This window comes from Eucyclogobius newberryi, unplaced genomic scaffold (assembly GCF_026437365.1).
Source record: "Eucyclogobius newberryi isolate DKJ021-1_F unplaced genomic scaffold, fEucNew1.0.hap1 SCAF_15, whole genome shotgun sequence".
Classification (NCBI taxonomy): Eukaryota; Metazoa; Chordata; class Actinopteri; order Gobiiformes; family Gobiidae; genus Eucyclogobius; species Eucyclogobius newberryi.
Window position 1 is genome coordinate 6,151,543 of NW_027315779.1, and position 25,728 is coordinate 6,177,270.

General features: G+C 39.5%; 2 protein-coding genes across 2 annotated transcripts; one reads left to right on the forward strand and one right to left on the reverse strand.

The window, feature by feature from the left end:
* Window positions 1-901: 901 nt before the first annotated feature.
* supt6h (SPT6 homolog, histone chaperone and transcription elongation factor) lies at window positions 902-17,219 on the reverse strand. The gene is made up of 37 exons (XM_072445821.1): window positions 17,093-17,219; window positions 16,306-16,406; window positions 16,075-16,239; window positions 15,617-15,690; window positions 15,336-15,513; window positions 14,962-15,043; window positions 14,623-14,872; window positions 14,426-14,527; window positions 14,219-14,332; window positions 13,054-13,143; window positions 12,823-12,965; window positions 12,524-12,669; window positions 12,324-12,431; window positions 11,729-12,009; window positions 10,833-10,987; window positions 10,079-10,274; window positions 9,650-9,789; window positions 9,459-9,576; window positions 9,261-9,337; window positions 9,045-9,180; window positions 8,834-8,971; window positions 8,066-8,233; window positions 7,703-7,830; window positions 7,414-7,621; window positions 6,626-6,773; window positions 6,395-6,537; window positions 5,150-5,290; window positions 4,849-5,044; window positions 4,153-4,298; window positions 3,534-3,626; window positions 3,355-3,468; window positions 2,993-3,117; window positions 2,804-2,916; window positions 2,654-2,731; window positions 2,101-2,276; window positions 1,767-2,020; window positions 902-1,578 (listed from the first exon to the last, which is right to left on the reverse strand). The coding sequence occupies exons 2-37, from the start codon at window positions 16,400-16,402 to the stop codon at window positions 1,392-1,394; spliced, it is 5,208 nt and encodes a 1,735-aa protein (XP_072301922.1). The 5' UTR covers window positions 16,403-16,406; window positions 17,093-17,219; the 3' UTR covers window positions 902-1,391.
* Window positions 17,220-18,203: 984 nt separating this feature from the next.
* On the forward strand, window positions 18,204-25,122 carry sdf2 (stromal cell-derived factor 2). Its single transcript, XM_072445826.1, has 3 exons — window positions 18,204-18,457; window positions 21,271-21,467; window positions 23,605-25,122. The coding sequence occupies exons 1-3, from the start codon at window positions 18,274-18,276 to the stop codon at window positions 23,896-23,898; spliced, it is 675 nt and encodes a 224-aa protein (XP_072301927.1). The 5' UTR covers window positions 18,204-18,273; the 3' UTR covers window positions 23,899-25,122.
* The last annotated feature ends 606 nt before the right edge of the window (window positions 25,123-25,728 follow it).

Sequence of the window (25,728 nt, forward strand, 5' to 3'; positions counted from 1 at the left end):
TTGTTTGGATGCAGTTTGTGCTGTGAAGAACTTCAGATGCAAAACTGGATTAAAAAAAAAAATAAGTCACAAATCCAGGTTTCAATGGCCTGATATAGATCTGGAATATTGATTAAAAACACTATATGTATTTTTCTGTGCTTAAATGTGTCCCGCAAATGACCACAAGAGTCAAGAGTTTAATAAGGAACACTTTATTAAAGGGTCACAGATAGTAAAAGGTCGAAAACAGCGCCACCACCAGGTCATTGCTGCTGCTGACAAACCAGTCACAGTCTGGATGAAAAAATGCAACAACTTTATATGGAAAGTAAACAAAGTGTTTTTTACTCCAACACCTCATGTCAGACAATAATAAAGATCATGACGCATTGAGCACAGCTAAACAACGCAGACTTCTGCCGACGCACAGAAACAATGCATTTGTAAAAACAACAAGTCAGTCCAAGTATTTAAAATGCTTTTCTTACTATTCTTATTTTTAATATCTTTGTCAGTAGTTTGAGACAAAACAACTCGTTCAGATGTTTCGGTTTAGGAAAAAATGGGAAGAACCTAATTACAGTTGAAATACTAGAGTGTAATAATTACTCAATTATTACTCAAGCCCAGGTAAAACGGATAAAATTCAATTACGGTAATATGTGTTGCTATTTGTCTCAGTTTATGAAGTAAAATACTTTAAAATGCAGAAGCCTTGCAAACGCACAATTACTTAAAACATATTAATGTGGAACACGTCCGTGTCCAGAGATAAAGGGTGCGTAAGTCTATCTACAGGAATAAAACTATCACTAACTATCACTTATGTTCAGTGTTTGAAATCGTCTCATGCATCTGCTCCGTATGCGAATGTAGTGCAGTGTGTGGATTGTGTTAAACAGATGTGAGGAGCGCAGGCTTTAAGTTCAACTGAAAAATACAGTCTCTTTATTCATTCTTACGCATTCCATACAAAACTCAGTTTCCTGATCCTTTTGGCAAAGCACTATGTTGGCATCTGCTTGCAAAAAACCACCAACTCCAAAATAAAATGGTGGGACATAATGTGTCTCTGTCACAACCCATTCATGAATCCAACTAAAACCAAAATAAAGAGAATAAACAGCGATCAGTGTCTGTAGGTCCATTTCCTTTGAGTAACTGCTGTTTTTTTCAAGTGTTTTTGTCATGTACTGACAATGTTTTAGTCACAAATACTACGCAGCCTGGTGCGTCTGAAGGTAAAAGGACAGTCTCAGATAAACCATGTTACTGAGGACAATGATAAAATAATCATTTATGAGCTCAAGTATACAGCGCGAGGCTCTGAAGTGAATGAGGTCACACTTGTACAGTTAGTCAGCTGTTCACAGGTTGGGCTGGGGGTGTGTCGTGCCCCCCTCTGTGTCTTATCGGTCCATCTCGTCCAGCAGAGGCGTGGCGTCTCCGGCCAAAGACATGGGGGTGCTCTCGATCATGGGGCTGGGCGAAGGGCGTGGCGTCATCCTCTGTGACTTCTTACGACCCTCTGCCTCTTTCTCTTTGAGCCACTGCTCGGCCACTTTGCCCCAGTCCACTGCGGCAGAGCTGCTCGATCTGCAGCGGGAGCACACCACACAAGAATGAGGCAGGAGCAATTGTTTTTAATCCACACATTATGCACTGGCAAAATATAATAAACATATTCAATCAGATCCACCAACAATTAAAAGGCGCTGTGTGTTTTTCAAACTAAAGAAAGCATTAACAGACTGTTGATACACTTTATACAGAAGTGAACGTACTTTGGCTGCTGCTGGGGAGTGCGCCCCCTGGAGGAGGCGGAGGAGGATGGCGTGCCGGAGGAGTGTCCATGGTGACTGCTGTGGTGTCCGTGGTGACTGTGGGTTGGCATGTGACCTCCGGGATGATGTGAGGACTGTGGCGTGGAGCTGGGATACTGTGGCGTGCCCAGGACCGGCTGCTGACTGGGCGTCGTGTACGAGTAGCTGGGTGTCATCATGGGCGTCGCCATGGGCTGCTGTGGCGTCGCAAACACCTGCCCCGTTTGTTACAGTCATTAATCTGTCATTACTTTGGGCCAATAGCCTCGTTAATGAAGTAAATGCGTGTACTCACGTGGTACGCAGACGAGCTGCCGCCTCCTCCGGTGCTGCCGCCGTAGCCGTACTGACTGGAGCCCCACTGAGCCGGAGTCGAGTTTGAGTTCTGGGTTTGACCAGTTACCGCGGCGATGGCGTTGAACATCTGGGAGGTCATGTTACGCGGCAGAGCATTGACCGCTCTGGTCAAGTCTAGAAGGAGAGGACATATATATGTTGCTTTTGATACGTTATCCTTAAGACCAAACACGTGTAAGTTACATGTAAATAGAAGTGGGGAATATATCAAAATGTAGACGATATCGTGAATGTTTTAAAGATATGCAAACTCTGAAAATCAAGTGTACACTTTATAGTAAAAATCATTACGTTTTAAACTTTCTGATAAATATAATCAGCCGATATTATGTCAATCTAACATGTGCTTAGGTTTAATTATCGGAATGCTCCAAAAAAGGAAATCAAAATAAAAGAGAAAAAAATATGCTAAAAACGTATGTATTTACAGCACACGTACCAAATATGGCTCAACTTCCAGCGCAAATAGTTTGAATTCAAAAGGGACAAACCTGCGATGTTGATGTTGGCAGGAGTCGTGGTCAGAGAAGCGGGCGTCCTGGTTCGACTGCTGTTACTTGGTGTTATGCCTTAAAACAACACAAGTTTAGCCCATATTCTCAGCCATTGTGTGAATGAACTCTCCCGACATTGGAAATTACCCGGCACAGGCTCCTGATAGTGGTCCTTAAACCAGCGGAAAAGCCCGTTCACAGAGGGGAATACTTGTGAACGATAGCGGAAACCGTCTGGAGTGATGGTCACGTACTCGATTCTGTTCACACATTCAGACGCACGTTATTACCGCATGTAAAACTTGACATCAGCCCACATTCCTCCGGCTTTGGTACCTTGGTTTTCCTCGAGGCTGGTATCCCAATAAAAACTTGCCGGGTAAATCTTTACAGGCTGAAACGTAGTAAGGAATGAAAGTAGGTTTCTCCCGCTTTGACTTGACCAGACTTTCCTCCATTTTCTGTGAATAACAAAAAAATACATTGTGTAAAGACCACATTAGTTCAATTTAAGGTTCAGTATCATTAAAGATGCAGCTAGATAAAACCTTCAGCACCACTTTGGTATTTCACACTTTATTTAAAAAAATCTAAAGAAAAACAGAAACCTGGGTTTCTGTGCAGGCAAAAACATGACCCTAAATTGACTACTGAATGAAACAAAACACTGCAGTACTCGTAAACAGGTTTCGAAATACCTCTTTGCTGCCCCCATTGCAGTCCTGAAAGTATTTATGCCCCAGAAGATCCCGCGCGAACGCCGCCATTGGCTGAATGTAACGGGCCGTGATTTCATCCAAGTCTTCAAACTCCTGTAAACGATGCAAAAGTGCAAGTAGAAAACATGATGCTTCTGGTGAAATATAAAAGGACTTACTTCTGTGTTGATCCAGAGCGTGTGCCCTAAACTGAATGCGTTTTCTTTGCCCTCTTCTCTCACATCCACGTGCTGGTAGATGTTGTCGGCCACCTGGAAAACGCCACAAACTCAAGACTTCATATTTTAATTATTCATATTTTCACATTGACGCTTATTGTTAAAGGGGATGTGCCTGTTCAATGTCTGCACTACATATGTAAATACAACTGTAAATCTTGTGTACATAGTAAGCCTATTTCTATTTTGATCCTATAGCAGATTTTAATTGTTTTTCTTTTTGACTTATATAGGTTGTTTTATCATTGTTTATTGTTCTATGTTTCATCGTATCACCAAAGCAAGTTCCTGTTTGTGAATTCTGTTCATTAACAATGGAAATAAACCTTTTCTGATTCTCACCAGTTTGAAATGTGAAAAACAGTATTTTTTTGGATGCAATATAATAAGATGTTTGTTAGTGTTACTGTTATGACCAAACTTGAGAAAAGCACTTATAATGAATATTTAGGATGCTGTGAGTGCATTAGGTAAGTGAGCAATACATGTAAACTGCTGTAAAGAGTTCAAAATGAAGTTCCCGTTTCAAAACAGTAAAATCTCCTTTATTGTTCCTTACCTTCCAGGTGACGGTGAGGTGGTTTTCGCCTTTGCTGCTCGGCCTGATGATCAGATCTCCCTGGTCCAAAGACTCCATCATCTTCTCTGCCTGACTGAAGCTGATATTGTGGAAGTTTGGGTGGGCAATCACACGTTTTATATATGCTAAAGAGAAAAACAGAAAACAAATTATATAAATAAGGAAATTACTGTATACAGTTTGTAATTGGTAATTTATTAATTTCTAGGATTTGAAGTTTTGCTTGTAATTTTGTGCAATGAAGCATGAAGCCTTTCATTTAATTTGCCGAATTAATTTAGAGGATTTGTTTCACTAGTTGTTTTAGCCCATTATACAAGGTTAATTTAGTCTCATATCACATTATATTTTGCACAAAACTAAAAAGGTTATCATAAAGACTAAAAATATGACATGGCCCATGAAGCAATGCAATCCAAATTATTAAGAGTTTGAAAGTATTTTTTGAGGTTGACTGTGACTTATGGAATCTGTCAACTAAATGATGTTATAGTTTATTTATAAACCACCGTCTATAAACTAAAACATAATTTTAATCACTATTTTAGGCATATTTGGTGCAAATTCTTTTATACATCAATTTGAATGCATAGCAATCTATCTTAATTAGTCTTTTTTTTTTTTTTGCCCATCCCACATGCCAGTGTATTTTCCTACACTATAAAGAGTGCTCACGTGTTCGGTGCTGCTTCTTCTTGAGCTCCTCCTCTAGTTTCTGGTCCTCTGTCTCCGTGTCAAAGTCGTAGTACGTGTCTTTGGGAAGTTTCCACTCGTTGGCCCGATCCATTAAATCAGAGGTGCGGCACGTGAGGTCAACGCTGAACTTCTCAATGTCAATTTTCATTATACGGCAGTGGACAGTCATGCCGACCTATCGGGAGAACAACAGTGTATTTATGAGAGCTTGTGATGTAAACTATAGGACACATTGCAACACGGCAGCTCATTTCAATAATGGATTTGACAGTTTACTCACCTTGACTCTCTCCTCTGGATGCTTCACCACTTTGTCACTGAGAAACTTAGTGGGTATAAATCCCTGGACGCCATTATCAAGTCTGGATCGAACTCCGATGGCTTGACCTGGACACGAGCCGCTGTCAAAGTGGTTCCAAACCTAGACCAAACAAAACAAGTTAATAACACTTAAAGCTCAGGCACCTGGTTTTCAAACGAGATGTAGGTTATCTATACAATTAACCCTCTTGTTCCTAGATCTCACAAACCTGTTGGTACATTGCTAATATTCACACTCACATTTTAGCAAAACAGAGTGGGCGAAAAAAAAAAAGCTTTACAATTTGAAGCATATTTTGTCGCTAAATATGGCTTTTAAAATAAAGGGTGATATGTTACGTTATGTTTTCTTTATACAAACAAATAAAAATGGCTTTCTTTATTAACTTCTTGAACATTAACAATGGCAATGATTAAAAAACCCATTGCCATTTAACACAAAACCTGTCTCATTTGTTCCTCGCTCCAAACCTTACACTTTTACGACTGTTAGAAATGAGGCCATCTTGGTCTCGTTGAAGTAATTGCACAGCCCTACTGGAGGACAAATATACTGTTTTAATCTGTTATAGTGAACAAGATCCTAATGACACCAGAGATATCGTAGAATGATTAAACCGTGGCAGTGAGGAACAAGCAGAAGACAAAAATGGGTGTAAAAAGGGTGTTTGGTTTTATGTGTGTTATGAAAAGCATGGACGGGTTTGTTTCTTCAGCTCTTCTATTTACAAAAGCATAACTCTGGACGGGTCGTTTCTTCAGCTCTTCTGTTTACAGCTAAGATGATTCACTGCGCTTTGTTAGAACATGGAGAACTTTAATAAAAAGAACGGTTTGTACTAACGGTCCGTATGGTTTGTTTGTGCTGTATTCACTCATTGTGACGTGGACACTTAAAGCCAAGGAGGTTGTTCCAGAACCTCCCAGACCTTTTCAGAAACAGTGCCCAGCTCTAATCAGAAGAGTGGCCCACGATAGATGTGTGAGAGGTCAGATCGACGTACAGAATGTTGGGAGAATTCACCCTTGACTGTACAGTTTGACCCAATAAACATTAGTCAAACTGTATCGTCCACAATAAAAGACACAGAGGAGGACGATGAGGTGGATCGAGGAGGATATTCATGAATGTAGTGAAAGACAAAACAAGAGTTTAATTGTGCAAGAGGAGGCTGACTGTTTAAATCCCAGTTTTGCGTCTTACCTCACTGAGCTCGGGGAAGTTGTCCTGCTGACAGAAAGGACACTGCCACAGACTCGTTGCATCGTTACGAATGGCCTGATCGTAGCTCTCTCCCTGAGGTCGTCTGTGAGCGATACCCGTTACTATACTTGTGATTAGTTTACCTGAAAGGACAAAGTGGAGAAAAGCCCACATTCATTTAAAACTAAATCCATTTTGAGATCGTTTTGAGGCTGGTGTGGTTGCATTTACCGATGTAGAAGCTCTCTGGGGTCTCTTTGGTGAGCATGTTGAAGACCTCCTCTGTGTTTGGGAGCCTGTACGGGACTCGCAGGTCTTTGTACCGACAACTCAACTCAGCGCGAATGTCATACAGTGTGATACCCTTGTTTCCATAGCCCTAAAAGACGCAAGAAAAACAAAAGAAACATGTTAGGCCATATCCACACGGAGATCAAATGACTTGCACAAACATGGCACTGGTTCAGTACAGGTTTGCGTACACCCGGAGCCACCACTGTAATACCTCTAACAGGCCTGTGTGTGGCGCCACATATAGAAGAGATGATGTGGGGCATGAAATAGAAGTTGCAAAATTTAGACTTAAAGACCAACTTTGTGATAGATTTTTTTATTTCTAAGATGTGGATTGGATGTAATTGCAGCTTAAACAGCATTTTAAAATTACCTAGTTTCAAAAGGTGTTTTTGTGTTTGTGTGGATGACATGTGCTTTAGATAAAACCCCTTTAAAAGGCGCCGCTCCATGTGGACAGGGCCTTAGTTTCTTGGCTTATTATTGTCTTGGAAGGTCATAGTGCATTCAAGTCCAATTTAGAAACAATTCATTAAGACAACACATTATTTTGCTTTGTAGAATTATATTAGCAGTTTTAATTTCTATAATTTTTTTTCTCAAAAACCAAATTTAGCAGCAAAAAAATGGACTACGTTCTGGTCTTTTATATATTGCTGACACAAATGACACCAAATTCAAATTTTAACTATACATATTTTTATTGGAGTACCCTGAACACTGACCTGTCTTTCCAACTCCTCAGCAAACGCATCCAGATCCAGATCTTTGAGACGCTCCGGGTTTTCCAAAATCTCCTCCAAAGCTCCGGCGGGGTTTGCGTCTTCAGCGGACTCGTCGTACTCAAGGGCATCGACCGCCATTTTCCGAGCCCATTCGTACGTCTCCGGGTGCACGCGGGACCCATCCAGCACCTCGATGTACGAGTCAGTGCTGCGAGGAAACGTGACACGGTGAGTTTCGACAGCGTGGTAACCGTACTGAGCTTGTAGTGTACATTTTAGCAAACGTTACCTGTCTCCCAATGATGCCGTGTCAATTTTTATGAATCCAGCGCAGTTTATGAACACTTTGGGTCCCATGTTACACATCGTGACAAGCTGGGTTCGGTTTTCAAGGCGAGTGTTGTTCTGCTTCAAAATCTAAAGACAAAACATAAATATACAAGTTAATAATTACATCTCACACCAATTTAAAAAGTAAACTAATATAGATGTTTCAAGAAAAAAGGAAATTCTAAACAGACTAAAACTGTCTTTAAACATTAAACCTCAACTACAATGTTCTAAGGATTGAAACTGCCCTGTATGAATCTTTATTTTGACAGTGAGTATTAGATCAGTACTATCTTTATTATTATTGTTATACATATCATACCTTGAGTAGATGGGAGCCCTTCCTTGGCCCGAGCCCGCAGACGTACTGCACCAGGCTCTGAGTGTGCAGGTGCGCGATGGCCCGGTTCACGTCCACGCCGACCTCGTTGGCTCGGTTTATGAACTCGCAGTAGAGCGCGTTGAGTAGGTCCTCTTTCACTACATGCTCCTGTGAAAGAACGGACGTTTCAAACTTGTGTAGTTTTATTCATATTGTTTGCTGTGGAAGGTGATTAAGTTGTTTATGTAATCGATTTAAGCAAGAATAACTACAGTTGGCCAAACAAATTTTGAGTTCTTTTTTGAGTATGATATAGTTGCTACAGAAAATATCATAACAGATATATTTAAACTACTTCATGCCACTGACGCAATAATCCCAAAATCTGTTAATCTTAGTGAACCCTTTTCTAAATGGTAAATGGTATGTACAGAATTACATAAATAGCAGGACTAAACACTTAAGTACCTTCATTTTCATCTTTTATGAGTAGAAGATGGTTATTTGACCTTCTACAGCTCAAATTTGAGCTTAACAAAAACAATCCCTTCACTAAATCAAAGAAAAAATACCCATGATAAATATTTACCCCTAAAATATATATTTCTTTCTCTCATTTATTGAACAATGAGTCAATATAGTAATTATCGTTTATGTTCTCAGGCTTATTTATGAGGGACACACCAGGCAGTGCGTGTAACACAAAACCCATCCAATCAATATCTAAAAGAACATGTGCTAGAACAAGCTCGGTATGTCGTTATTCACCTGGTGAGGGTGCAGTTTTAGGCAGAGAATGTCTTCATCGGTGCTGCAGACTTGAGCATACTCCACCAGAGGGTCCTGGATCTTTCGGGCGATGGATACGGCCTGTCGCAGTAACGGAGGGTAATCTCTGAAGTCCGTCTGTGATGCAGAAAGAAGGTCAGACGCGTCCAAATTGACATAGAAAAGATTGTATTTATGCGTGCTCTTCTACCTCGGACTTCTTGCTGTTCATATAAAGTGTGGCCAACTCGTTGTCGACCAGCTCCACTCCGACCGTGGGCAGTGACGACTCCTGCTCCAGCTCACTGATGGCTCGCTTCATGTCCTCCATGATCATCTGAGCATCTCTGAAAACCAATCGAGACATTTAACCACCTTTCAAACATAAACAGTTAAAAATAAAACTGGAATTACTGTTGAAATTAACCTGGTTTCACCGGCTACGGCTACAACGTGAGGCTTTTTGCTTGATAAAAACTTCTTCAGACTTTCCATGTCGTTGGCCTGAAATTAATACATAAAACAGGGTACATAAAAGATACAGACTCATATGAAATCTAGGCTAAAATGTAGCAGTAGACTGAATGATTTATACATAAAATCTAAAGTTAAAATTACTACACACCTTCTTTTCCCTCTCGTCGTCTCTAAAGGCGTTTCTCCTCTTCATGAAGTATGGCAGCCGCAGGAAGTCCACCACCTCTCCCTCTCCGTTAATAAGTGCACAAAATACTGGTGTGTCTCTGGAAAAGTACAGCGATAACTACAAGAACTACATTAACAAAAAACCTGCGACAGAAACCCCCACACACGTACCTGCTGGGTGCATAGGCGACTCCCATCACTCGAATGCCTTTGCCCTGGCTCTCGTCCATGAGGTCATCGTCTTCTTCTATTTGCTGGTCGGGCCTGTACGGGGCAACCTTTAGCCAGTTGTACAACCGTCGGCAACAAGACTGCAAATAAAGCTTATTAGTAGAGCTGAATGATAATGGAAAATATTGAGATATGCGACATAACATTTGTGTTCTTGTATCTAATGAAAACCAGTAATTACTTTTGACTGTGAATTTGGTTTTGTGGATTTTCTATTCGTCTGTAACTGGAAAGTTTGGTTTCTGTCTTTTTGATTGCATTGGTTTTTAATCTAGTTTTGGTGAAGGTTAAAGCCGTTGGATTAAATGGTTTACTTTGTCATTTTCTACAGAACAATAAAGTAATTCATTCATAGCAAACTCGTCTTACCCGGACAATGCTTTCTTTGGCCTCCGCGATGAGTTTGGCCTTGAGCTCTTTGGACATTTGCGGATAGAGGAACTGGTTGAGGGCCCGCTCTATGGCCATGGTGCGCTGCCTGTTCCACTCCTGCACCTGGTGACTGAACTCGTCCCTGTAGTAAAACTGCTTGATCTCGTCGAAGTACGTCTGGTCCCCGGCAAACCTGCGTCAAAGAAGGTCAGACGTGTTTCAAACATCAGCGTGGAACAAGCTAAAACACAAATGTATTAATAAACAAACAGAATTGCACAGCGGCTTTCCTACTTACGGCCTTTGTTCTAACATCAAAACTCATTTCAAAACAGACCGGCAAGAATATGTATGCACCGCTGAACTCGCAAGCTAGACAAGCAAATCACTACAGCATATCAAGTGAAATCAGGGAAGTCATAGAGGGAAACATAACATACTGCATCTACCTCATCGTTTTAAATGATTATGTACGTGTTTTAGATGTGATCAATGCTTCTTGTTCTTTATAGACTAAATCTTGTCTAAATAAATGTACATCTACTTGAGGTAATTAATTGAGTTGTGCCAGAACATTGATACAATTTTCAGACCTGATCACCACTCAATCCTTGATATAGGCTATTTTTATGTATACTGCTCAAATCTTGTTTTCAACAGAAGGAAAGGCAATGATTCGAGCCGTTTTTAAAGCCATTTCTGCCGGCACATAGTCTCAATCCACTTGCTTCTAGCTCCAGCTGTGGCTTACCCTTTGACCCCAATGAGGTCAATGCAAATATCGATGGTGAGCAACCCCTCTTCTTCTGCCAGGAACATTTTCAGGAACTGATCTCCATTCAGCTCCTTCACAGGCTTGTTTTTCAGATATTTGAAGGAGTAGGCAAAATGGGCTTCATCTACTTCCTGCAAAAAGGTGGCAAACGTCAAAGACTCGAATCACACTATGCGCAGGTTTAATGTGTCATTTCAATGTGGAGAGTGCATTCCTGGGTTTTAGAATGATGAGAACGTTGGATTGTTGCCTTAGCAGACGACAATTTAAAACAAGAAAATCTTCAACATCAAGCATCAAACAAGCAGCTGGAACATATAAATATACCGTACTTTTCGGGCTTGACAGCGCTCCTGAATAAAAGCAGTGCACACAAAATTTACAAAGAAAATAGAAATTGTGTGTATACGGGATGCACCTAAACCGCAGGTGCCCACGTTGTGAGATGAGATATCTACACACAGTGCACATGCAGTGATTCACTTCCTCATTAGACTCTGCATGAATACGAGTCTGATTGTGATGCAAAAACACAGCGTTTTGAAGCTTAAAATATAGACAAAACACGGGTCCCCCACTGACGTTTTCTTCTACAGTGTGTCAAACGCTTGCGCTTCCTGCTAGAGTGCCCCCGGTGGCCATTAGCCAGTAAAATCTAAATCAGACGCACCGTTGTATTGGCCGCAGGGTTCAAAGCTTGGGAAAACCGTAGCGGCTTAAAGCCTGAAAAGTATGGTAGTAGGAGATGGGCTGTTGATTCAATAGCTCATATTGAGAAACAAATGGTAGCAAGAACATAAAGATGGTCCGTTTTAGAGGTAGTTCTAGATATTATTTGTTGAGTGCCAAAAGGAGAAATTTAGATCCTTTACCTTTTTGCCCTTCTTGGTGGGTTTAATGTTGATCTTGGCTCTCTCCTGGAAAGTCTGCCGGAGCACGTGTCTCACAAGCGGCTCCCGGGCGATCTGCATTGCCACCATGTAGCGAGTTCCCTCCAGCACGGCCTCAGAGTTGGAGAACTGGCTGCACACGTAGTCTTTGGCCAGCTCCACCGGCTCCGCGGGAAACTGCTCCGTCTCGTGACGCTGGTAACTGTCTCGGAGATTTTCACCAAACTGCTCAGGGGTAAGACCGAACTTCTTAGCCAACCCATCTGCAGGAGACATGGTAAAGAGTTACTAAGTACGTGTGTAATAAAGGTAAAACGGCACAATTGCATTTTCTACTCGTCTTCAAATGCAATTGTTGATTTTAATAGAAGTAAATACCTTTGTAAAATAATTTTGATACCAAGTTTTTTTTTTATCTATGCATTTTTTTCTTGAGAAAATATTGAAACATACATTAAAGTCTGTATTTTCATAGATGTTTGGTCAAATTGGCAAGATAACATTTTTAATAAATTCTCTTGAGGTTTTAAATAAAATCCCCATCACCTACAGAGTTTATGTTAAATATGCTACACACCCAGGCCTACGCTCTGACAGATGCTGTACATGTCCCGACGAGAGGCCAGTTTCAGATCTGGGCCTTTCTGCTCTTCTTCCTCTTCGACCTCCAGCTCCTCCTCCTCACCTTCAGACACAAGTAATGCATTTGAAATACAACTGAATTTACAGAACGCTTAACACTCTTGAAAATATATCGGCCTTTCGAGATTGGCTTACCATCCTCGTTCACTTCTTTGATCTTTTTGAGTTTCTTCTTGGGGGTTTTGGCTGTGTTCTGCATTTTAGGGATGTCACGGCCGTAATAAAGCAGGAAGTGGTTGTAGACGTCACCAAGTTCTTCCAGAGTTTGGACATCTTTTAATCTGGAAATAATTTAAACAATAAAAATGTTATGTTCACTTTTAACATCCAGCATGATGTTATGTTTGTAGTATGACAGAGATTTTGGTGTGTCAAGGATTTATACAAAATAGTGACATAGCTAATAAAAGAGAAGATTGACAATAGTATATAACCTCTCCATGTCGGATGTGTCCAGAGGTCTGATACCGTCAGCCAAAGGTTTGTCCGGGTCGGCGGAAATCTGCTCAAACTGAAACGCCTGCATCTTCTGGAACAGTCGAGTCAAGTTCTGCTTCCGGGTCTTCAGCTGAGTCCACTGTAGGGTGCAGAGAGAGAATTTAGGTCATATACAATGTGGGAAAATATATATTTTGTAATCTGATGTTAAAACTAAATAGACAAACCTTTTCATCCCACTGCCACACTTTCCACAGATCATTGATGTTTAACTCAGGCTCCACATACTCTTTTCTGTAAAATGCGATGAAGGGAACCTGAGAGAGTTGTAAGCGTATAATATTAAAACATACAATATAGGTACAAATAATAAATAAAGACAATTCAAGTGTTCTCATTTAGAGCTTCTTTATTTAATCTAGTTAAAAAATTGATTTGTGCAAAAAATAATTCAAAGACAATTATTGAGTAGACCGGAACAAATTCCCCAAGTTTAAAAAATATGACCATATACCATATTTCTAAATACCGTACTTTAAGCTGCTATTTTCCCCCCACGCTTAGACCCCTGCGGTCACTACAACGGTGCGCCTAATTTATAGATTTTACTGGCTAACAGCCACCGGAGGGCACTCTAGCAGGAAGCACAAGTGTTTGACACACGGTAGAAGAAGACGTCAGGGGGCACATCGTGTTTTATATATTTTAAGCTTCAAAACTCTGTGTTTTATAACAATCAGACTGATATTCACAGAGAAATTAGTCTAATGGGGAAGTGACTCTAGACGGGGCAGAATACAAAGACACGCGGAGCGCAGACATGCAATATACGGCGATCTGCTGCCGTGAAATGAGACTTTCTTGGCCCGACCTGACTCAAGGGTCAAAAGACAACCTCTGCATCACTAGAATGGACCATATTTCTGTGCAAATATCTCAAGTTACAACGTAACGTAACGTTACACTCACTCGATAAGTACGAGCTCAGGAGAAGATGAACCAGATGCAAAGACACAGACACAGGTAAATCAGCTCACAGAGTTAAACTTAAAAATGCTGTGTGTTATTAAAATCCAACTCATATTTCATTGAAAAATTTGACTAATTTGTAGTGTAGCGGACTGCAGGTGCACCGCAACAACCCCGGTTAAAAAGATGCACCACTACCGCATTTGTTTATGTGTAAATATCTCATGTTATTGACAGCTGCGGCCCGTATATGGAGAAGTTATATTTTCTTCGTAAATTTCGTGTGCGCGGCTTTTATTCAGGAGCACTGTATAGTCCAAAAAGTACGGTACTAAGAAATCTTCAAAACACAATCCTTCCTTTCTTTTGTGAATAACTAGATAATTATTTAACTTATTGAATGTTATTGCATATTCTTGTTACCTCAAATTGTTGATTCCTCATAAAGTTGAGCGCCTCTTTGATCTTCGCTATTGTGCTGGGACCTTTTCTGCTGAAATTTGTGGTTGTCCCCCTGTCAAGATAATCTGTGCTCTCCTATTTGGCAGACAAAAAGTACACAATTCATTAACAGACACATGGAATGACACATAAATTACTATGAGTAAGTCCATGTATCTAAGAGCGCACCTGCATAGAGATGGTGAGGGTCGAAAAGCCGTGTCTGAAGATCCACTCGGCTTCCTCTTCCAGCTCGTCATCTTCAGCGGGTTTAACAGGGATCGCTCTTAACTAAATAGGTTAAAACAACAATTGTTTTAAAGCACTGATAAAGATGAGAGCACATTTTCCACCTATTATTGGCATAAATATCAATCTGTCCTTACCTGGAAGCGCTCAGGCATGTCTGTGATCCGGATCTCATGATCCTGGTCGGTCATGTGGCTGCTCTCCAGTTCACTCGGCTCGTAGAGTTCGAATATGCTTTTTCGTCCTGCTCTCCTCTTGATCTGTTTCTTGGGACGGTCCCAGCCTTCTTCCTCCTGGTCCTCCTCCTCTTCCTCACCCTGATCGTCAACGTCAAAATCAGCAAAATCAAAATCGCCTCCGAAAATCTCCTGAGCCTCTTGCAGAGCCCTGTGGAAAGTAGTACAATAATCAGTTTACCATTGGTTAATTAAAAAAAGTAAATACTGCAAAAATATAGATTGTGTGTAAACACTTACGCATCTGTGTATCCAGAGAATTTTTTGCCTCTCTTCTTCGTGATGGGTTGGCCATCATCATCCACGATAAAGTCATCAATATCTGAATAACAAACCAAATCTTTGTCTCAGTCCAAGTTATTCAGCACTAATAACAATAATTATAAATATTGTTTATATTAAACTGTTTATTAGTTTAGTTTACTATTAATTAGTCAGGAACTATGTACAAACACATTAATCCTATAAAAGAAGAATCTAAAACTAAATTCACTTCAATCTAACATTAGGAAATGTAAAAATATATAAAAGAATATACCACCCATTAGCATGATTAGAGCTTTCGAAGGTAATTTTGGTCAATTAATAATGATTTATCCAAAAACTGCAGAGACCTGACTCTTCATCCTCCGGGCCCTCTTCATCCTCAGCCTGTGGCAGTGGCTCCTCGATAGCGTCTCCTTCCTCCTGCTCGCCTTCTCCGTCATCAGCGTGAAAGATCTCATCAGCAATCATGTCCTTATCGTCATCCTCATCATCATCCATCATTTTCACACGATCATATTTCTTCTTCTGTAACACACAACATATTCACAATTAGAACAATAATTTCACACTTGAATTGTACGTATTTTCAAAGGCTTAAACACATTTCCTCAAAACACTGAGTCCTCACCCTTCTCTTGACTTTAACCCCCAAGTTTTCTTCGATGAGGTCGAGATCGTCATCATCCAGACGGTCATCAAAAGCTAGCATGAGGAGCAAATTTAACATCAATACATTTCTCTTATCATCTAAATTTTTCATTGCCAATGATATTAAAAATAATAATAAATACAGGTGAGGCAGAACTTTGAATTTACTTTAAAAAATGTTGCTCATTTCCTCCATGTCTTTTATTTGGTGGATAACACAAACTCTAGTATTAATAGTGTTTTAACTTATAGAAATATGTAAGGCACAACATAAATACATGTATTAATTCTACTCAGCTAATAAAATAGATCACAGACTGACTACTAAAAACATGAATATGTCATACACAAAGAGCATACATAAAACAATAACATTTAGAAAAATACACAAACCAACATCAGTACTGAAAAGGTACAAATTATACAAAACCGACTCACTGCGTTTTTTCCGCCGGTGCATGACCTCATCGTCGGAGTCGCTGCCTTTTCCACTCCCACTGCGCTCAGCTTCTTCTTCCTCCTCTTCATCTCCATCATCGATGAGTCCTCGGAGGTTCCCTTGTTCATCCTGGTCTTCTGTATTCTCTTCCTCCTCCTCATCATCTGTTTATACAGATCTATGATAAGCGCTGCCAAATGAAATGCCTATGAAACTAATAAATATCTTACCATCTTCAGCAAATCTTTGGGTTTTCTTCGGCTTCAAATCCTTCTCTGCAAATTCTTCCTCTGATTCCTCGGCCTCGCTTTCAATGAAGTCAGACATGTTTCTGTAAAATAAAAAATATATAACTAGGATATACTCTTTATACGTAAGACAGAGCTTCTCAAACTTATTTCTGGCGCGCCCCCCCAGGGAGATTAAAAAAGTATCCACGCCCCCCACAGCCTCTGGGACAGCACAGGATTGGAGCATCACTGCAGTAAATACAGCGTTTAAGGAGAAGATGCACTTGCTTCTCTTCACTTTTACCACTGCAGATCTAGCATCTTTCTTGGAAGTCCTTTGTGCTTCTGAAACTAGTCACTGTTAATACACACAATATAAGCACATCTACCTAACGTTATGTTTGTCATAATCATTAAGACTCAAATTTGTCAAAATGCTTTACTTTATTACAACATTTTTTCGTCATTATTAACAGATCTTTCTGTTCTACTCACACGGCACACGGTGTGAGAGGCTGTAGCAACTATTGTTTGCTTTCGAAGTCAGAGCAATGTAGATGTCGTAGATAAACAAAACATTTTTTTAACATGAAGCTGATGAATTATAGATCGTTTATAATGGTCAACAGACAGATTTAATCAAACATTTGAAGATGAGACAGCGGCCTTCGTGTTAGCCTAGCATAACCACAAATGACAACAACCGCAACAGAACAAGCTTTAAGTCACTTCTAGCTCTTTTTGTGTCCATCCAAAAGCATGAACGATCACAGAAAATTGCACTTACATGTCTTACTGCGGCCGTATATCCAATTAATATTTACAATGATTATTGTATCTCTGTGTTGTGTTTTGTAATTCCGAGGAGCCCTGTGTAAAAAATGGCCGCGATGAGCAGCGCGTGGGTACTTCCGGGATAGTAATAAATAACTGCATGTGAACGGCTTTTCAAAATAAAGTCAGTACTAGAAGCATGGAGCTATTATAACAGATCATTAGAAATGTTTTTGTCGACATACTTCTTCAAACATCACCATCCAATGCAGCCAGATTTAGTTAAAATCCATGTATTATAGACTAAACAATCAAACAAATACGAACAATTGGCATGTCTGGCATCAAATTAAGGGAAAACAAAACAATCAGTGGTTCAACAACATAGAACCAAATTTAGCACTTTCAAAATGTAAAAAACAACCAGATTATTACAACCAGAAGAATGAATGTAGCAAACCATTAACATCTGCAACTGACATGGCTTATTAGGTCAAGAGGAGTTTATATCTTTAAAATGTTCACACAACCCCACAAATTCACTTTTTGGGGGAATTGTGTTTCTGAATTTCTCTCAGTTTTACTTTTCTTTGTTCTGATTTGGTCCATATTGAATCGGAATGGCTATACCAACTTGTCAACCTTCCTAAATTCTCATCCTGTAACCCATAAATAGGAATTTCTTGTAGGTAAGTTAATTAATTCTACCAAGACCAAATCAACATAAATGCGCCAAAGTGAGACCAACTATTAAATGCATTATTGTAGGTAGTATATTTAAGTATATACCATAGGAAGTATATTTTACTGAACACATCATTCCATGAAGCATCTGTGCATATCATCGAAACACGTCCATTGTGATGCTGCGGTTTTCCGGGATACTCTTACAGGGTTTTCAAAATAAAGCATCAGTAACGTAACAGTACAATAAATGCACTCAAAATTCAATATAATATAAACTCTATAGGAAGTATATTGGTATATGGATATGATTGATACCAATGAACTACGAAATACATGTTGGATATTTTTACATTTTGTTAAAAATAAGAGTTGCTGTTTGTAGTTCACACTCCGATTCCGTAGATGGCGCTGTTTGCCGGTTTATTGCAACAGCGCACCAACATCTTTCCAATGACGTAGCGGTAGCAAGAAATATTGTACATTTGTGAGGCACGGCCAGCCAAAGGAATGGATCTCTTAAGCTGTAATATTCTTCACACCTCACTGTCGACCCTGGTATTTGTCTTCTCGTGTCTGTTCGGTCCGTGTCTGGGCTCGGAGCTGAGTTTTGTGACATGTGGATCAGTCATGAAGCTGTTAAACATAAAGCACAACGTGAGGCTCCATTCACACGACGTACGCTATGGTTCCGGTAAGTTTGGTGAATGGATCTATAATTCTTCCATGGTTTGGACCAAGGAAACGTTCAGTACTTTCAGTTGTGGTGCATAGTATTTCTTACAACTGTATGTGTAAGTGTCCGAGTGAGTTGGACAACAGATTGATGTGACCTGTCATAGGCTGTATGACGTCAAAGTATTACGTTGCATTTCAAAATGTATTACTGAGCAAAACAATCTGACCAGTTAAGAACCCCCTTTATATCATATTATATAATGGTTGCAGTCTTATATACTTCTACTGCTTGCACAAGTGTATTCGATTTAAGATTAGATAGATAGGTAACAAGACAAATAAATTATCTTGATAATCATGAGAAATGTATAGACATTTCCACTGAATTTAAAGCCCATGGATGTATTAAATATATATGGGGCATTATAATTGTAGTGCTGTGTTTAAAAGTAACCTATTCAACCAAAGCTTGCACAGTAGCCTACATGACCAAAGTTTGCATAGTTTACTCTTTTACACAGGGACATAATAGATCACAGTTTTAATGAATAGTTCATCATGTCACTCCACACACGGCGGCCGCACCAAAACACAGGGTCAAACATGAGATAACTTGATGGTATTATACTAGGTGCCACCACAAATAAAAGTATTCAATTGTCTTCTCAATTTGTCATTGATTGGATTGTTCATTTAGTCTTAAACTACAATTAATCTGATGCTCAGTCATTCACCACAAAACAGTAAAGGCCGAACTGTCCAAAAAGCCTTTGTATGGAGAAATTGGCATTAGGTCAAATTTAATAATAGTAATAATCATAGTAAGAATGTGAGTAGCTTTTATCTTTGTGTTTTGATATTTGATCTATTTCTTGTTTACTTTCTTGAGTCTAATCGTGTACAGCACATAAATAAATTGAACATTCCTTGAAGAAGAAGAAGAAGAAAATTGCCACAAGATGGTGCACATATGAAAACAATTTAACCTGTTACCATCCACCTATTTTCACCCTGTGCACAATGGTTGGTCATACCCAAATGGCATTGCTTATTAAAAGAGGATCTTATGTTCCACATGCAAGTGTGATGCATCATTAGAATGCTTAGGCCTTCTAGTTTCTGCAGATGTGCACATGAACACTGTCAGGGCTTCAGAACTTACACTACAGAGGCCCAAACATAAACAAAACATCCTTTTTTAGTCTCGCCTGAATATTGTTAATTTGTAATGGTCCTGAGCATGACATACTTCTTTGTGTGCATATGCTGTTCACTGTACATGATGTTTATCTTGTTGACAATAACTGTGTAAAGTTTCAGATCTCTAGGAACAGGCATTTTGGTGCTGTTGACCTTTTTGTATCAAAAAGTATATTCGGAACAAGTGATCCAAATATGTCGGTGTAATCCCTCATTCGTCCAGGCGTGTTCCATAGTAGAAAAAGCTTCAGTTGTAGTCATCTGGACTCAGTTTGAAAAAATAGACGTTTCGACTCTCATCCAAGAGTCATTGTCAATAAAAAGAATTTAGATCGAGAACTCCGATATTAATACTGTTCTGTGGTAAGACCCGCCCATTGGGAGGAGCCTTCCTGAAGTAGAAAGAGTTGTTTGTTTCAACAGAAACTCCCCCCTTGTATCTACCGAGCTAGCCTATTCAGAATTTTTAATGGCCTATTAGAATCCTCTTTGTCTTTGTGAGACCCTGGCTCAACCACCCTGAGTACCTGATTAGCATCTAAATGTCCTGGTCCTGGTCCTCTACCTTTCCAGGGGTTCAGTATTCCATTATAGATACCAGGAAGATTGAATCTGAGCCCTCCATTTCTGTTTAAAGAAGGTCTTTCTTTTTTAACAAAAATAGCTTCCTTGACTCCTCTTTCAAACCATCTTTTCTCCCTGCTTAAAACCTTCACCTCACCGTCTTCAAACGAGTGATTAGAGGCTTCAAGATGGAGATTCACGGCGCTCTGTGGTCCTGAACTTGTATTTCTTCTGTGCTGATAAAGCCTCACATAAGTGAGACAAAACAGCCTCTACACAAGAGGCTTTATATATATCCCCATATGGGACAATAAAGGAATATCTTATCTTATCTTATCTTAATCCATGTTCGTCGCAAGCGGCGCATTTTTTTTGCGGAGGCTGTAGCAAACAAACCCGTGGATGGTCTCATTCTGTAGGTAACAGTCTGAAGAAAAGAAGGATATCCAACATTATTTTATAGGTCAAACAGGTCATTTGTTATGGACGGAGAAATGCGCCGGACAAGCGCATTCTCGTCCGGCGAGAAACGAAGAAAACTTTGTTTACTTGACAATATCTCGAAATCGGATAACTTCAGGAAAAATACAAGTGGATATTGTTTTTCAATGATTCCTTACGGACAGACTGAGTACAAGAATGTACAGAATTAAAGCCGTTTCGTCCGTCATAAACAGCAAACAGGTAGGACATGCGTTTGTAAAAGTTGAGACTTTCTCACAAACTTTTGGCAATTGCTTCTTGGTGCATATTATTCAATGTAAATCAATGACATATTCGTTTTGTTGAGAAAATAAGCTTTAAAATGATGTATGGCTTGCTGGTATTGACCACGGAAATAAAAGTGATGATGTAAGAGAATATTTGAGATATAGAAAATGCTCGCCGGCGGACAGGTGGGTGGTAACAGGTTTTAAAACATATAAAACAATTATTTTCTGAAATAATATTTTAAGATCTGTAACTTCATGTTTTCGCACTTAAATAATTCCTACTGTTAAAACAACATTAATGGCAAATCTACAGCTTTTATCTTTGTCATTTTGTTTTCGTGTTTGTGTGCAGGTAGCGGGCAGCAGTCTGTTACTGGGGTTACTGCAGTAGAGGACAGTAACAGTTATTGGAGCGTTCGCGGGACGAGGGACGCCGTGTGCCATCGTGGGACTCCAGTCAAATGTGGTCAGACCATTCGACTCACTCATGTCAACACAGGACGCAACCTCCACAGCCACTACTTTGCCTCTCCTCTCTCCTCCAATCAGGTGAGTAATTGACAGTGACTAAATGCCCTGTGCATCCAATAATCAATGAAAAGAGGGGGTTCAGGAGCTTGTGCAAAATAAACAATGTCAACAGAGAAGTTCTAGTAAACAGCATCTTTATTAATGAAAAATCTGCTTTTGTGCAAAGAAATCCCAAATTCAATTTTAACATAATTTCTAGAATTATTTTAAAAATATTCGACTGACACATTGACCAATTAATTGACTAAAGGCCTACAACCATAATAGACAGACTTCCTCAAGAAGTAAGACATTACTTATTCATGGTAGATTTTATGGGTTAGGGCATTGTAAATATGCATTAATGATCGACTGTACAGTGTTAAGACCTTCTTGATCTGTTTCTGTCAGAGCCACAATCGAAACCCTTCAGTTCTGTGTTTAGGGCAGATTTAGCAAGGACACAAAAATCCACTAAATTAACACGATTACCTTTGCTCAAGTCTCGAGGGAAAACATAATGTTTACTGCAAAAGTATCGCTTTCGAGAATTTTGCGATTGAACAAAATGCTACTAATGTGAGTACTACTACAAAGGTGAAGTACTATTACTAGAACTACTAATACTACTACTGCATCAGCTACCACTGTTTCTGCCTTTCTTCTACTATGACAATTTGGGTATTTTGACAAATCGCCACAATAATCACAATGTAACTTTAATAAAAATATGATAATCACTAGGTAAGGCAAGGCAAGTTTATTTGTAGAGAATAATTCGTACACAAACAATTTAAAGTGCTTCACAAAACAGGGGGAAGAATGGCATTAGTCATGACAGAAATCACAAAACCTTAATTTCTATTCATTCAATTTATCTAAATGTATCCCTGCTTTCAATTCAATTTGTCTCAAACCTTAGACAAACTGAGCAACATCCAGGTCTTAGACAGGAGTGCATTGATAAAGGAGCTGCCTATTGTTTAAATTTTAGCTTGAAGACATAAAATGCTGGTAGTTTTATGACCCATTTACTAACCCATTTGGAATTATTAGATATACATTTTCCCTCTGATTCCACTCTCTCATCTTCAGTCTGTTCTGTTATAAACCTCTTGAGTTGCATTCAGTGATTTATATTTTTTCCTTGTTGGTGCGTGTCTGTCTGGGCAGCTTTTGTAAAAGTCTAGCTCTATTGCAGATACAGAAAACTTCTAATTGGAGACTGGTTTCTGTTCATTACATTTTAGAAATACTCTGAAGGAACAATTTAGAATACATGAATAACATTGGCACACATACAAGTAATAAATGCATGGTGCAATTAAAACATTTACAATTCACAGAGCAACAACAAGAAGCACAAACAATAAAACATTTAATATGAAAACAAATGCATCAGTATTTTAGTTAATACATGTAATTTGTGAAAAAAGACTTGGAGCCAGAAATTGGGTAAGGATAATAATTGAGTTGAAATGGGACATTTAGAAATCATTTATAAATCTTGGGTTGAATGCCAAAAAGTGACTTGCAGAACAAATCTGCCATGTTTTTTGCAACCATAGAAAAAGTAAAAATGTACTAGCCAAAACAATGTTAAAAAGTAAATAAAATGGGAGCGGAGAACAATCCAATAAACTGCTGGGTCACTGCTGGTAAATACATTTATCACTGTATAGTGTCAGAAGACTTTTGAATGAACGCTATATTTAGTTTGAAGCATTTTGGGTCATTTTCGCTTCTCACTAATCTACAAAAAGGTATATATTTTGTGGCGTAGTGCACTAATAAGTATATAAAGGTATATATTTGGGGGTGTAGTGCAAAGAAAGGTACATATATTGAGCACGAAAAAATATTGCTCCAACTCTCATTCATTAAATGTCGAGTAATTAAGTGACAACCTTTAAATTAAATGTTATAGCATTGTTTTATTTAACATTTGTATGCAATAAGATGAGCAAACATAACATCCCAAATGTCGTCTCTCCAGAGATGTTTACTATTAAAAGATTTTATTAATTTTCATCTCCCATCTGTGCCCACCATCATACATGAAGGAAAAAAAAAAATCAAATTGTCACATCTCATTTTCAAACGTGCGCATGCGTTACAGTCCAACAGAGAATAAGAATTGCGTACTTCATTGCGTGTGCACTACCGTTTTGCGCAGGAGGTGAGCGCGTTCGGCGACGAGGGCGAAGGAGACCACCTGGACGAGTGGAGCGTCCAGTGCAGCGGCAGCGTTTGGGGGCGCGAGGAGGCGGTCCGCTTCAGGCACAGGGCCACGGACGCCCTGCTCTCCGTGACTGGGGAGCAGTACGGGCGACCCATCCAGGGACAGAGGGAGGTGCACGCCATGTCCAGCCCCAGTCAGCACAGTCTGTGGAAGGCCATGGAGGGCATGTTCATGAAGCCCAGCGACAGTGCGGCATTCAGGGGAGAACACGTCCACACAGAGTTTTAGTGGACTTTTAACACTGCCCCAGCCTGTTACTGTCAGGGTCTGCCCCCCAACGGTCTCCTCTGTCCTGTTTTATTACAACGACACCAGCAGCCTTCAAATCTGCCCTGAAGCTCACCCTTTAATGCCCCTTTTTCTTTGTTTTTGCAAGCAAGCATAAGTCAATTAAAACATTTTTGAAAGTCACTTCATTAAGGAGAATGTTTTAAGGTACAGGTATTATTTACAGTCACTACACAGTTATGATTGTTTTCATGACCCGCAATTCACAACTGAGTGTCATATGTTTACACAAAACCTTCCCTCTGTCGGGTTTCTTCTAGTCATTTAATTTAAGTTAAAAGGGAATATCTTTCTTTTGTTGGTGCACTAATTTAAGTTTTATATACATTTATTTGGTTTCTTTTTTGTACACCTATCATTTGAGGTATTGTTGTGCCAAAACATGGAAGAATGTGCTGTTTCAGTGTTTTCTTGAATGATCAAAGTTTAGTTAGTGCTCGTCTTTGGGCTCGAGGCAGGGGTCACTGAACAAAGCACTAAGTAACCCTTCACCACCTTTTTGTCTCATGGAGATGTTCTCGCTTTGCCTGGAATTAAACGTATAGATGTGGCATTTATTAAAATCATGCATGCTTAATTTAACAGATCTGACCCCTAATTTGGTTTGATGGCATCTTGTTCTTGCCATACTGTGGAACACAACAGAGAAGACAATAACATCTTGGAGACAAGGAGGTGGCGGAGACCTTTTCACAGTATTTAGACTGCAGTGTGTGATGTCAGGACTAACACGATGTCAAATACAGGGTGGGAGTGCAAAGTAAGCATTTTAGTGAATTTGACAGTGGCCTAATAAGTGATAGATAGTTCAGAGTGGTCAGTCATAATTGTGGGTCATGTTTTGGCCTTTTGCAAACTTCAGTACTCATGTGCGGATGGTCAACTCAAATGTATTCCTTAAATCCTGTTTCTCTTTCTTCTTGTTCTGTTTTAATCCAGAGAGAAAATAAGCAGCCCATATCAGTGTTTTCAGAGGACCCAGCTCAAAATGGTTGTCTGATTTACTAAGAACAAGCTATAGTATTTTGTTCACTACAGAATTTCTTATACCATTTTGGGGACAACAGTGTTTCATATTGATGCTGATTGTGTTGCCAGTTTTAAATGAGCAACCGGCCTGTACGAAATACCTCAAATTAAAGTGATTTTTATGCATAAGAATAATGTACTGTGGTTTTTATTTCAAGGAAACTCTACTTTACTGGGATTTTACCATAAAGGTGCAGAAAATGGTCTCCAGAACTAATAATATGGCCAATAAGTGTATTTTAATGTTCTGTTTTCTCACTGAAGCATAATCATAGTCCATCCTCTTTGTTTTTGCAGATACATGACATTTAGTAGATGCTGTTTTAATATACATGACCTTTTTGTGTAAGCCTAACCAACCTTTTCTGAAATAGCATGGAGAATTAATCACTGATGGTTCCCTCTTATATTGCACTAAACTGTCCTCCAGTATTTGGGTTTTAGAAGGGAAATCGCTTTATGGATTACAGCTGAACCCAGTTGTAAATGTCTTTTTGGATCATTACGCTTTGCATAACGCCGTTTGTCCATTTAACACTGTTTTGTTTCATTATTGGTCAGCCCGAAGGTTCAGCGGGCTAATCCTGATTAAAACGAGCTGCCGTTATATAGACACATCGGCGATTTGTCACCGGCGTCCACTGGCTAATTAACATGAGCGAGAGGAAGTGCACAGTCAGCGCATTCTACAGGAGGAGCCTTTTAAGTTGTACCACAGAGTTAGTAATGAAGTTGCAGTTT

Bases quoted from the DNA above. Each gene is read 5' to 3' on its own strand.
- sdf2 (XM_072445826.1), top strand. From the start codon at position 18,274: ATGGATCTCTTAAGCTGTAATATTCTTCACACCTCACTGTCGACCCTG. The intron at 18,458-21,270 runs GTAAGTTTGGTG...GTTTGTGTGCAG, and splicing joins CGACGTACGCTATGGTTCCG to GTAGCGGGCAGCAGTCTGTT. The intron at 21,468-23,604 runs GTGAGTAATTGA...CGTTTTGCGCAG, and splicing joins CTCCTCTCTCCTCCAATCAG to GAGGTGAGCGCGTTCGGCGA.
- supt6h (XM_072445821.1), bottom strand. From the start codon at position 16,402: ATGTCTGACTTCATTGAAAGCGAGGCCGAGGAATCAGAGGAAGAATTT. The intron at 14,528-14,622 runs GTAAGGACAGAT...TAACCTATTTAG, and splicing joins ACATGCCTGAGCGCTTCCAG to TTAAGAGCGATCCCTGTTAA. The intron at 9,338-9,458 runs GTGTGTAGTAAT...TATTAATTTCAG, and splicing joins ACGACGAGAGGGAAAAGAAG to GCCAACGACATGGAAAGTCT.